The sequence below is a fragment of the Aphidius gifuensis genome, linkage group LG3 (genome assembly GCF_014905175.1).
Source record: "Aphidius gifuensis isolate YNYX2018 linkage group LG3, ASM1490517v1, whole genome shotgun sequence".
Taxonomy (NCBI): domain Eukaryota; kingdom Metazoa; phylum Arthropoda; class Insecta; order Hymenoptera; family Braconidae; genus Aphidius; species Aphidius gifuensis.
In genome coordinates, this window is record NC_057790.1 from 8,444,624 (window position 1) to 8,455,722 (window position 11,099).

At 26.5% G+C, this 11,099-nt stretch overlaps 4 protein-coding genes across 6 annotated transcripts; 2 read left to right on the forward strand and 2 right to left on the reverse strand.

Moving 5' to 3' along the window:
- The first annotated feature begins 1,286 nt into the window (after nucleotides 1-1,286).
- On the forward strand, nucleotides 1,287-2,637 carry LOC122851888 (pyridoxine/pyridoxamine 5'-phosphate oxidase). Its single transcript, XM_044151388.1, has 6 exons — nucleotides 1,287-1,450; nucleotides 1,525-1,681; nucleotides 1,753-1,852; nucleotides 1,928-1,981; nucleotides 2,047-2,246; nucleotides 2,335-2,637. Exons 1-6 carry the CDS (start codon nucleotides 1,309-1,311, stop codon nucleotides 2,498-2,500), a joined length of 819 nt encoding a protein of 272 aa, XP_044007323.1. The 5' UTR covers nucleotides 1,287-1,308; the 3' UTR covers nucleotides 2,501-2,637.
- Nucleotides 2,284-3,944, reverse strand: LOC122851887 (histidine protein methyltransferase 1 homolog). The gene is made up of 6 exons (XM_044151387.1): nucleotides 3,770-3,944; nucleotides 3,395-3,643; nucleotides 3,167-3,327; nucleotides 2,831-3,075; nucleotides 2,646-2,761; nucleotides 2,284-2,578 (listed from the first exon to the last, which is right to left on the reverse strand). Exons 1-6 carry the CDS (start codon nucleotides 3,798-3,800, stop codon nucleotides 2,532-2,534), a joined length of 849 nt encoding a protein of 282 aa, XP_044007322.1. The 5' UTR covers nucleotides 3,801-3,944; the 3' UTR covers nucleotides 2,284-2,531.
- Nucleotides 3,945-4,363: 419 nt separating this feature from the next.
- Nucleotides 4,364-8,903, forward strand: LOC122851858 (arginine/serine-rich protein PNISR-like). Of its 3 annotated transcripts, none has more exons than XM_044151344.1 (8): nucleotides 4,364-4,652; nucleotides 4,716-4,840; nucleotides 4,961-6,018; nucleotides 6,110-6,212; nucleotides 6,812-6,883; nucleotides 7,154-7,245; nucleotides 7,707-7,863; nucleotides 7,937-8,903. In XM_044151344.1, exons 2-8 carry the CDS (start codon nucleotides 4,744-4,746, stop codon nucleotides 8,563-8,565), a joined length of 2,208 nt encoding a protein of 735 aa, XP_044007279.1. In that variant the 5' UTR covers nucleotides 4,364-4,652; nucleotides 4,716-4,743; the 3' UTR covers nucleotides 8,566-8,903. The 3 variants fall into 3 exon arrangements, with proteins under 3 accessions (XP_044007279.1, XP_044007277.1, XP_044007278.1); XM_044151343.1 differs by having other exon boundaries at nucleotides 4,373-4,840; nucleotides 7,937-8,584; nucleotides 8,809-8,903; XM_044151342.1 differs by having other exon boundaries at nucleotides 4,372-4,840.
- A 245-nt stretch (nucleotides 8,904-9,148) lies between these two features.
- On the reverse strand, nucleotides 9,149-10,912 carry LOC122851889 (dehydrodolichyl diphosphate synthase complex subunit Nus1). The gene is made up of 4 exons (XM_044151389.1): nucleotides 10,371-10,912; nucleotides 10,172-10,291; nucleotides 9,853-10,099; nucleotides 9,149-9,777 (listed from the first exon to the last, which is right to left on the reverse strand). Exons 1-4 carry the CDS (start codon nucleotides 10,666-10,668, stop codon nucleotides 9,687-9,689), a joined length of 756 nt encoding a protein of 251 aa, XP_044007324.1. The 5' UTR covers nucleotides 10,669-10,912; the 3' UTR covers nucleotides 9,149-9,686.
- Nucleotides 10,913-11,099: the final 187 nt, after the last annotated feature.

Sequence of the window (11,099 nt, forward strand, 5' to 3'; positions counted from 1 at the left end):
ACTACACAAAAAATAAAACATAGACGAGAGTGTAAAAATTAAATCTTGATTTGGTATTTTGTTTACCAAAACTTTATGGAATATATATCATGGAATTTTTATAAATTATAAAGGTATAAATTAAGTTAATCCATGTTTCTGTAGTTTTATTCCGGTGTACATCGATAGGCTCATGTAATATGCATCAAAAAAAAAAAAAATATAAATAAATATATAAACAAATAAATAAATATATACTACCTTGAACTTCACAAAACACCACGCAAAAAAAATTCAATACAAGTTTAAACATTGCAACATTTTTATCAAATCAATAATTCAATTTATTTATCTATAAGTATATGAAATTGTAACAATAATACTTCATACGAAATAATAATTGTAGTCACCTGTAAGCATAAGAATTGTAAATAAGGGTTTTATGTTTTATTTATTTTTGTATTTTTACAGCTTGTTCAAGGATGCACTTCAACGTAGAAAAATTATGTCTTGTTGGAGATATTATAGTGTTAAAGATTGAAAAAAATTATATAGATTATGAAAAGAATTGAAAAATATATGTCAAAGTAAGAAAAAATTAAGAGTTTCATTGATTTACTTTTCTAATTTTTCGAAATCGCGAAAAATAAATTTTCAAAAAAAAAAATATATTTTTTATTAAAAACTCAAGAAAGTTTATTATTATTTTTTCGGTAAAAATATCTGAATAATATATGTATATTATATATATCCTATACCTATTCCATATATCTGTTGAAATTAATATGCTTACGAGATATTATTTTTTAACGTGGATTCTGCATGCACCTATATTAAAAACTACACAATACCGTCATCAGGAATTTTCGAGTGATAGTAGTTTCGAAAGAAATATTATTACTCTCGTCATTAATTATCGCTGTAAAAAGAATAACCGCAATTATTTTAATACTCAATAATTCAAAAGCTCCAAAAAAGTATATGGCATTCAATATTCCGTCTTGTTTTGGGCTGAAAAACAGACAATATTTTATTACAATATTGGCAATATGGGAAAAGTTTAGTTTATAAGGTGTATGCTCTCGTTTTTATACAAGGAAAAAAAATGTGTTTAATAACTTGAATTAGAAATTCTGAAAAATACAGTTGATTTTTTCTTTCTTTTAAACATTTTTTTTTTTAAAACAATCTTTTTTAATTAAAAACTAAGCAGCACACAACAGTCGAATGTTGCTACATCTACTTTTTTTAAATCCAATGACCGTATCGCCTTAATATATTTTCTTGGGGACCCTACATTTGGTGAAATAAAGTCAGCTGATAAAACAGATGACAATGACGTTATGCACAAGTTTGACAAAACTTATGTTACAATCGATTTTCAGAACAACTTTCATAAAATTTAATGTTTATCAACAATTAAAAACAATGTCAGATTCAACAACAAACAAGTGCAGTATGGATTTAGGAGGTAAATAATTATTTCTAATATTTAATTAAATTGCAATAGACACTCGATGAAGTAATTAATAATTTAAATAACAGCAATGAGGATAAAGTACAAAGATAAAAATGAGGCATTTATTGAGGATCATTTAGTGAGCAAAGAGCCATATGGACAATTCAAAGAATGGTTTGAAATTGCTAGTAAAACACCTGGTATCCAAGAGCCAAATGCAATGTGTCTTGCAACAGCTACCAAGTAAATTCCATATACAAAAAATTTGATATTTCATTTTATTTCAACTGAATAATAATTTTATATATTTTTAGAAATGGATTACCATCTGCAAGAATGGTTCTTTTAAAAGGATTTAGTTCAGATGGTTTTAAATTTTATACAAATTATGATAGTCGTAAAGGACAAGAATTGGTAAGTTATTTTAAAATAAATAAATCTCTAATAATAAAAGTATGATTTAAGGAAAATACAAATCATTAATTTCAGGCAGAAAATCCAAATGCAGCATTGACATTTTATTGGGAACCACTAAGAAGAACGGTAAAATAATGAATTTCAAAAATTTTTGTGATGTTAAAAATTAATCGAGTAACTATTGTAAATAGGTAAGAATTGAGGGAAGAGTAGAAAAAACATCAGATGAAGATTCAGATATTTATTTTGAGAGTAGACCTTATGCAAGTCAAATTGGAGCACATGCTAGTAAACAAAGTACTGTTATACCTGGTCGTGATAGTCTTATTGTCAAAGAACAAGAATTAACTTCTGTATTTTCTGATGGAAAAGTTTCTCGACCAGCTTGTTGGTGAGTTGATAAATTATTTTAAAATAATAACAAACCGTTTGCTAGTTAAATTTTGATTGATTTTTTTTTTTTTTTTTTGCTATTTTAGGGGAGGTTTTTTGGTGATTCCAAAGAGTATTGAATTTTGGCAAGGTCAAAGTGATCGCCTTCACGACAGAATAAGATTTAGAAAACAATGTGATGATGAAATAATTGACAATATTTTGGTGCATCAAGGAAATGATGGATGGGTTTTTGAAAGATTGTCACCTTGAAAACCTTGTAATTATCAAAAATTTATTTTCACTAAGAATATTGATGTTTTACTAGTTTCATAATTTCACGTTGAACACCTGAAATTAAAAAAACAAAAATTTTATAATTTTATTTTCAATAAATTTATTATAAATGAGCACTCACCATTTTGACTTTTCCAAATATTTTTAATGTCAAATTTTTTTTCTTCATTTATTATATTTTCAAATTGTCGCATACCTCCACCAACACCAAAGTAAAATGTTTTACCAGCAAGATATCTAAATAATAAAATTTATTAAAGCAACAAGTAAAAATGTTGAATTATTAATATTTTTAAAAATACTTACACGATACCATCATCATTAAGAAGATTCTCAAAAACTTGATATAATTTTTTATGGTTTTCTGAATTATATATCGTTTCACTAGTTAATATTATATCATATTTTTCATTACTATTTTTGTCGTTGAAATATTTTGTAAATTCTCCCCAATCACCAGAATAAAATTTTGTTCTATCGTTTATTGAATTTCGATCATTGAGATTTAAAAGAACGTTTGGAATTGTCATCAGTTCAATGACATCGGTATTCTAACAATTAAAAAAAATATAAATAGATATTTTTTGAGTTGAAAAAACAAAAATTTAAGTGGTAAATTTATTTAATAAAAAAAAAAATTACGTAATCTTGAAAATGAACAATTGCTCCTTTTAATAAAGCAATAATTCCAAGTACTCCTGCTCCACAACCCAAGTCAAGTACTTTTTTATTTTCAAAATCAATATTATTTGATATTAAATATTTACCAAGATCATAGCTGCATTCCCAAATTTTTAAACCACCTGAAATATTTAACATAAATTCAATATCAGTCAACTCATAATTATTGCTGAAAAATAGATAAAATACCTTCATAAATTGCAGGAATTAAATCTGAATGTTGTGATTCAGCTTTAATAATATTATCATGTTTATCACTATCTAATTTCAAGACAGTTTTATCCAAATTTAAAAGTCTTAAATTAACATCAGATATGTTGATGTTGATGCTGTCATCTGGATCAAACTCTTTGGAAATATTTTTTTCCGTAACAGGAATTTCACTCACAGCAAACCAAGTTAGTTTTTCAGTTTTTTCCTCATAGTTGTTACCATTTTCTATTATTTCAAAAATTGATAAACAAACATTTATAAATAAAAAATATAACCTCAAAGCTTGTTGTGAGAAATAAAAGCTAATGTAAAACATTCATTTTCATGACTAAAAGTTGTTACAGTAATTACCTTCTTCATTAGAAAATCCAAATTTAAACATAATGATAAAAAAAGATTAATTTTTCTTGTATGATAAACAATAACAAATATGAACAAGCCGAACAAGCAAATATAAGTTTTAAAAATATGTTTTTTATCTGTTTTTATCGTATGTTTGTTTATGTTTAAAACGTCAACTGACCAAATGGTGACTTTGGTTTTTATATTTTTACAATTATACATGTAAGAAACGTATAAAACAAGTCACACAAATCACAATCATTCAGTGATTCAGCGCATGCGTGTGAATCCAATCATACATGGGAGTATGGGACATAGGGTGCATTGGATACCAATTGCCAATTGGATTGAATTGGATACATTAATTTGCATTAATTTATCAAAATTCAAAAACAAGTAGATTTTAAACAACTGAAATTTTCTGGTAATAAAATATGAAAAACTTGCAAGTACACTTTACCAAGTTTTGCTAATTTACGTTTGTTTACCTGCTAACAGGGACATTTATACATTTAGTTTTATACATTTCCATACTTGCAAGAACTCAAGAAGACTCTGTAGTCTGTAGCGGACGAGAAAACCCTAACGAAAAAAAAAAAACTTCCCAAAGAAGCGTTTGGGCCCCGGGGACCAGGGTCAATGTTTTTGCAAATATTAATAGATCAACTTGTCGTGCATTTTTTTTTTATCCAAATGAAAGTCTATCCTCCTTATTCGTCTCCATTATTTGCCAATTTGCCATTATTTCAATCATGAGTATTTATTTATTTAGTAATAATGAGTTTATTTTGATATTAAACTAGTTATAATTAATTTCAAGTGTAACAAAAAAAAAATGTTTTCATAACTTTTCAATCCGACAATTTACACAATATCATTTTTCAATCAACCGGTAAATAATTATTTTGCATATTCTATAATACAAAAAAGTTTGTAATAATAATATTATGGATAGACATCTCCATGAAGATTTGCACCAGCAAATGAAAATGAATAAAGAAATGTTTGATGGCAATAAAGAGTATCCAACTCAGTGGGCATTAAATCCATCAACGTATCAGGGCATGAGTAATGATCAAGGTACGTCAAAAAAAAATAATAATAATAAATAACTAACTAACTAACTAAACTAACAATATAAAAAAAAAAAACATATTTGATTGCAATGTTCATTAATTAATTTTATTTTTGTATCATAAGTTGATTGGGCAGCATTAGCACAGCAATGGATAAAAATGAAAGAAGTTGTTGTACCACCAGCACCACCACCACCATGTTTATCAAATAATACATCAAATAATAATTATGATAATGATGAACGGGGTGAAGCCCCAATGGATATGGATACAAAAGATGATGATATACCACCAGCACCACCAGCACCAAATATTAGTGGCAACGAAAATAATTGGAATCAATGGAGTCAATGGGGCCAATGGAATTCAACAGCACCTGGTGGCGCATGTTGGGAATGGAGTGGTGTACCACCACCAGGTGTACAAATTGGTCCTGATGGTAGACCAATGGGTAATCCATCAATAATGTCAACAACCGTACCACCAGCACCAAATATATCTGGACGTTCTAGTTTTAATATACCACCACCTGGTTCAACAACAACAACAACAACAACAACAACAACAATACCATATAATTATAATACACAAGTTGATTTTAATTCTGGTTATTGGAGTGGTGAACAATCACATCAAATGACATCTGGACATCAACCGCCATTTTTAAAAGGCATTAGACATAATAATAGACCATTACATATGAGAAATGATATTATTAGAAGAGATGATAAAGAAAAAACACCAGATGTTGATAGCAGTGTTGTTATTGATGCTGCTAAAAGAAGACAATTACCAGCTTGGATTAGAGAGGGTCTAGAAAAAATGGAAAGACAAAAACACAAAGCTGTTGAAAGAGAAAGACAAGAAATATTGAGAAGTCAAGAATTGGAAGCAAGAAAAATTGCTGAAGAAGAAGCAAGAGCTGTACTTAACCCTAGTAAAAGTAAATTTGATTCTGATTCTGATAAAGAATTAGAACAAGATTTAGATGATCGAGATAACGATGATAAAAAAAATAACACTGGTATTAGTCCAGAAATTATTGTTCGACCAAGAAGATCACGTTTTAGAGATGCTGAATCACCTGAATCTAGGTTGACTAATAATGACAGTCCAACATTTTTACAACCAATTGTTAATAGTCCTGTTAAACGATCACGTGATGAAATACTTCAGGATGTGGTCAGTTATTTTTTTTTTTTTTAAATAAATTATGATAAATAATTTCAATTGTTTGATGTAATTTAAATTTTTTATTTAATGCAAATTACAGATGTTGAAAGTAAGACGTTCATTGACTGAAATATTATTGGAAGTAACTAATGAGGAAATATCAAATGTATGCAGAGAAGTCTGGAGCCGCGCACGCACCAAAGGTACCCTCGATAATGACCAAAAAAATATATATTTAAGAATTGATATAATATTAAAAAAAAGAAAAAAAAAACTTGTATAGATTCTTTTTTTTTTTTTTTTTTGTTTTTGAATATTTAATTATTTATTTAATCTAGCTTGCTACGTGGTGCTGACATCATTGTATATTTGACAACAACATATGTGCATACTTAAAAGAAACTGTATTTTTTTAATTTTTTTTTTAAGCTGTCTTTCATCAAAGGCATTTTCAGATTAAAAAAATTACCAGGCGACAATGTGGCAATTTTCCAAGTCTCTTTATTATGTAATTTTCATTTTAAATTAATATCTTTTTTTTTATTTTTTTTTTTTAAAAACTTTATTTTTTATTTTGAGTACATATGATTGCTCTAATTTTTTTTATGGAACAATATTATTGCTCTCAAACGTTATTTGTTGTAAGATAAAAAATTGACAAAAAGGAAGAAACTTGAATGAAATTTTTCAAGATGAATTTTAAATTATGAAGAAAAAACATTTTATTTAATAAATAAAGAAATTGTTAAAACAAAGGGAGTTACTGAACAAAAATCGTCACTAAACCGTGTCTATTGTAAAGCCCCTGCAGGAGACACCCCCGTCGCATCTCTCACCAACAGGGCCCCTATTGCTCAGATCACTCGGGAGCTCGGTGAGTTATTAATTTATTATATTATATAGATTTAAAAAAAAAAAAAGAAAAAAAAACTGTAATTTTTTTTTTCAAAAAAAAAGAAAAATATATAATTTCACAGCAGTGAAAGTAGATAATGAACGAAAGCAAAGCCGGACAAATGATACGTTATCCTTGCTTATTAATCAGCATAGTTTTATAACTCAAAGGACGAGTTATAAAATTCATATTTAAAATATTACTTATATTAAATTTAATACTAACTTGATTTTTTTTTTGTATATGCAGGTCTGGGAATTTATGGTGACAGTAACAGCGATTCAGAGGAGGAACAGGAAATTCAACCAACTGATAATAATGATAGTGATTTTGAGCTAAAGGTAAAATTAAATTTTTCTTTTTTAAACATAACTTATCCCATAAGTTAACTAAAAAATACAAGACTATTATTTTTACTTGTAACATTACAAATTTTTTATTATAAGTTTAAAAAAATAATACACTCTTTCAACTAGAAGATAAGAGTTTTATTGAATTTTATAATTTTTGAAAATTAATCATAAATAGTTTTTTGGATAATTAAATTGATACTTTTATTTTTATAATTTTAAACTATAAATGAATTTCTTTATTCTTTGTTATTTTGTGTTTATTATTTTTGTAAAGCTTTAATTTTATGATGCTTCAACTCTGTGGGCACTGGGATCTTTTTTTATTATTAATTAGCTATTAAAGCTTAAGAGGCGTAAAACGTTTAGGGTATCATGTTGGATGAAGATATCATGTGCAAATATCAAATATGTCATTAATTAAAATTAAAAAATAAAATTTATTATAACAGGAAACATTGCGAAGACGTCAAGCAGCTTTTAAAAAAACCGAGGAAGAAATTGAAGCCCGTTTAGCTGAAGATGAAGAAAATGAACTACGTGGTAATGAAGAACAAACTAGCAAGTACGATAATCATACAAGTAATGATACGATCATCAAATCATCAGGTAATGCGTCATGAAAATTAATATAAATTTAATGATAACAATAATATAATCCCTCCTAAAATATTCAATGTAGTTGATGAAAATACGATAAATAATGAAAGAGAAAATACGTCTGAGACAAGTGATGTACAAACACAACGTCGCCAATTGAATAGTGATAAATTAATACGTACTCATACACCATCAAGATCAATTGATACAACAACTACAACAACTACAACAACAACATCACAATCATCAACATCATCATCATCGTCATCATCATCATCGACATCATCAACTGAAAGTGATAATACCGATTCAAGTTATAATCGTAATAAAAAAAATCGTAAGCGTAATAAAGAAAGATCAATAAGTCGTTCAAGAAATAAAAGATCAAATAAAGTTTATCGTTCAAGATCATCAAGTAAAAAAAATAATAAAAAATTAATAAATGAAAAAAAAAGACGCTCAAGATCAAAAAGTAATTCTCGTTCCAAATCAAGAAAACGATCACGATCAAGATCTAAAAGACAAAGTAGAGAACGTAAACGTTCTCGATCACGCAGCAGAGATAGAGAACGTAGACGTTCAAGATCTTATGGTTATTCAAAAAGACGTCCTTCAAGATCAAGAACAAGATCAAGAGAACGAAGAAGATCTAGATCTAGATCTCGTGGCTATCGTGATGGTAAGAAGTCGTCGCGTCGGTACAAGGATTGATTCGACTTTTTGACAAAAGGTTGTATGAATTTTTATGTTTTGATATTATTTTTTTTAATTTTATATTACATTTATAATTGTAATGATGGGAGTAATAGAAATTTACTCCTGCATGTTGACAATCAATGGGATCAGATGTGTTCTTTTTAATTTATTTTCTACTTTTTTTTTTTTTTTTTTTTGTACATATTTTTTTTTGTATATTGTCATTGGGGGATCTTGAAATGAACTGTTCTGTTTCAGGATTCCAGTCGTAGGTGGAACAATCAACTCTATGGTATATACGTTCTTTATAAAAGAATTTTAGTATTGATACTAAATTAATAAAAATTAAATAAGTAACTTATCGTAGGTAAAAATGAAACAAAACAAAAAAAATATATAGATTTAACAAAAAGCTGTGTGAATGATTGTTTTTTTTTTTTTTTTTTTTTATTATTTGTTTTGATGAAAAAATGATATCATCGAGAGTTTTAAATGAATGTGTTACGAGATATTTGAAGGATGATGATTTTTTAAACATTTCACAAGTAAATATAATTAAATGTATATAGTCTTATTTGAAATATATTCAGTCTTCATCTTGATCTTAAATAATAAAATGATTTTTAATTTTATTTATCTCTTTTTATTTCGACAATCGAATTATTATTTTTTTAAAATACATATTTATAGGGACTAGGAAATCCTGTTCTATTTATTATTCTAGTTCATTTCAGATACAAATTTACATAGTTATATATTTAATATTGCAAAATAATTAGTATTTCCCAATTTTACATTTTTGGAATGTGAAAAATAGGCTTGGAAGATTTTTTTTTTTTTAAGTAGTTTCTCTTTCGTTTTTAATGAAATAAAAATAAACTGTGCATTGGCTACTTAATAAATTAATACCATTTTTCAATTAAATTAACTAATGGTTATTTTACATTTTTAAAAAAAATTTAATATTCAATTCAGCCAACTTTTTTTTTTTTTTTTGTATAATAAAAACTAATCCAGTGATCAGTATCAATTTTTTTTCTTTCATTACAATAATAATTAAGACGATCAATTATTTTTTTTTCTTTTATTCGTCTTTAATTTATGAATTAATTTGAGCATAATTACAGGCAATTTGTTTATTTTCCATATCTCTGTTCACAACCACCATATTTTGCCAAAACATTTATAAATGACTTTGGTGGAATATTATGATGAGTTGGTAAATGACTGAAAAAAAAGAAATAAAATAAAATAAATAATGATTAATTAAACTTTAAATTTATTTATCTAATAATAACTTACAAAAATGCTGTAAGTCGTATGTGCCAAGGAAGAAGCCCAAATGTTGAAAATGTATTACCAAAAACAATTGCAAGATCGGGTTCAGGAAAATTATAACTTAATTTTTCATTAATTAAATTAGAATCAATTTCTTCATGTTTTAAAACACCCAGTGTAACTGCTTGTGCAATATCTTTAGTTAAATTAACAATATTACCTTTTCCATCTTTATAACATAGAAAATGAATCTTTGTTGTGCTTTTATAACCTTGAAAATTAAAATAATTTCATTTAAATAAATCAAATTTAATTATCAATTGTATATAAAATTTTGACTTACTATTTGTTTCATTTTTATTGTTATTTAATTTATCAAAATCCCATGTTATTTTAGGATATGAATCAGGTTTTGATTTTTGATATTCTTTTTTAAATTCATTTGATTGTTTTTTTATGACACCTGATATAAAAATAAAATATTATAAATTGTGAATAATTAAACGTTTATAATGAAATAAAATGATTAAAATTTAAATTACCATCTTGATCATAAAAACTGACGTGGGGAATACCAAGTGCAACAGTCCAACCAATAATTTTTATTATATCAACAAATGACACATTCTCACTTCCAATAACAACAATCAAATGTCCTGGTAATTTTTTAAGTCCACTTGTATCACACTCATTTAATATGCATTCATTTAGTTTTAAACTTTTTGGATTTATTAATCTGATAATCTCATTATTTAAATAAAACCATTGTGTTTTAATGAGTATGTAAATTGTGTAAATTATGTGTATTATTGACAAAACTGGTCGCAACAATGTCGACATTTTTTCGTTTTAATACTCGATAATACACCCAACATAATATTATTTCAATTGAATGGTTATGTCCTTACTCCTTAGACACATACACACGCACAATATTTAGTTACATTTAAGTTAATTATTGTAATATGAATCATTAATTGTTTTTTAGTGATTAGACACGCACCGGCGTCAGGTGTAGAGGTGTATCACGAGGATTATAATGATAATGACAATGGTAATGATGACGATGATGTGACATCGTGGTCGTGGACGGTCATGTGTGGTAGTTGGCACTTTGGCAGATTGTCGTAATCAGTCTACATAGTGTTTTTTTATAACCTAGGGATTTTAAAGTTTATAAAAAAAATTTATCAAATTTATATTCACTTATTAATTATTATATACAAAAGTAAAAATGATTTCATTGGATTTCATTTTTTTTTATATGATTA

Coding starts and splice junctions, on each gene's coding strand:
- LOC122851888 (XM_044151388.1), top strand. CDS start 1,309: ATGACAATGACGTTATGCACAAGTTTGACAAAACTTATGTTACAATCG. Junction 1,451..1,524: donor GTGCAGTATGGATTTAGGAG/GTAAATAATTAT, acceptor TTTAAATAACAG/CAATGAGGATAAAGTACAAA. Junction 2,247..2,334: donor GTTTCTCGACCAGCTTGTTG/GTGAGTTGATAA, acceptor TTGCTATTTTAG/GGGAGGTTTTTTGGTGATTC.
- LOC122851858 (XM_044151342.1), top strand. CDS start 4,708: ATGGATAGACATCTCCATGAAGATTTGCACCAGCAAATGAAAATGAAT. Junction 4,841..4,960: donor GGGCATGAGTAATGATCAAG/GTACGTCAAAAA, acceptor TTGTATCATAAG/TTGATTGGGCAGCATTAGCA. Junction 6,019..6,109: donor ATGAAATACTTCAGGATGTG/GTCAGTTATTTT, acceptor TGCAAATTACAG/ATGTTGAAAGTAAGACGTTC.
- LOC122851887 (XM_044151387.1), bottom strand. CDS start 3,800: ATGTTTAAATTTGGATTTTCTAATGAAGAAG. Junction 2,762..2,830: donor CTTAATGATGATGGTATCGT/GTAAGTATTTTT, acceptor TTTATTATTTAG/ATATCTTGCTGGTAAAACAT. Junction 2,579..2,645: donor TATTTGGAAAAGTCAAAATG/GTGAGTGCTCAT, acceptor TTTTAATTTCAG/GTGTTCAACGTGAAATTATG.
- LOC122851889 (XM_044151389.1), bottom strand. CDS start 10,668: ATGTCGACATTGTTGCGACCAGTTTTGTCAATAATACACATAATTTAC. Junction 10,292..10,370: donor CAGTTTTTATGATCAAGATG/GTAATTTAAATT, acceptor TTTTTATATCAG/GTGTCATAAAAAAACAATCA. Junction 9,778..9,852: donor ATACGACTTACAGCATTTTT/GTAAGTTATTAT, acceptor CTTTTTTTTCAG/TCATTTACCAACTCATCATA.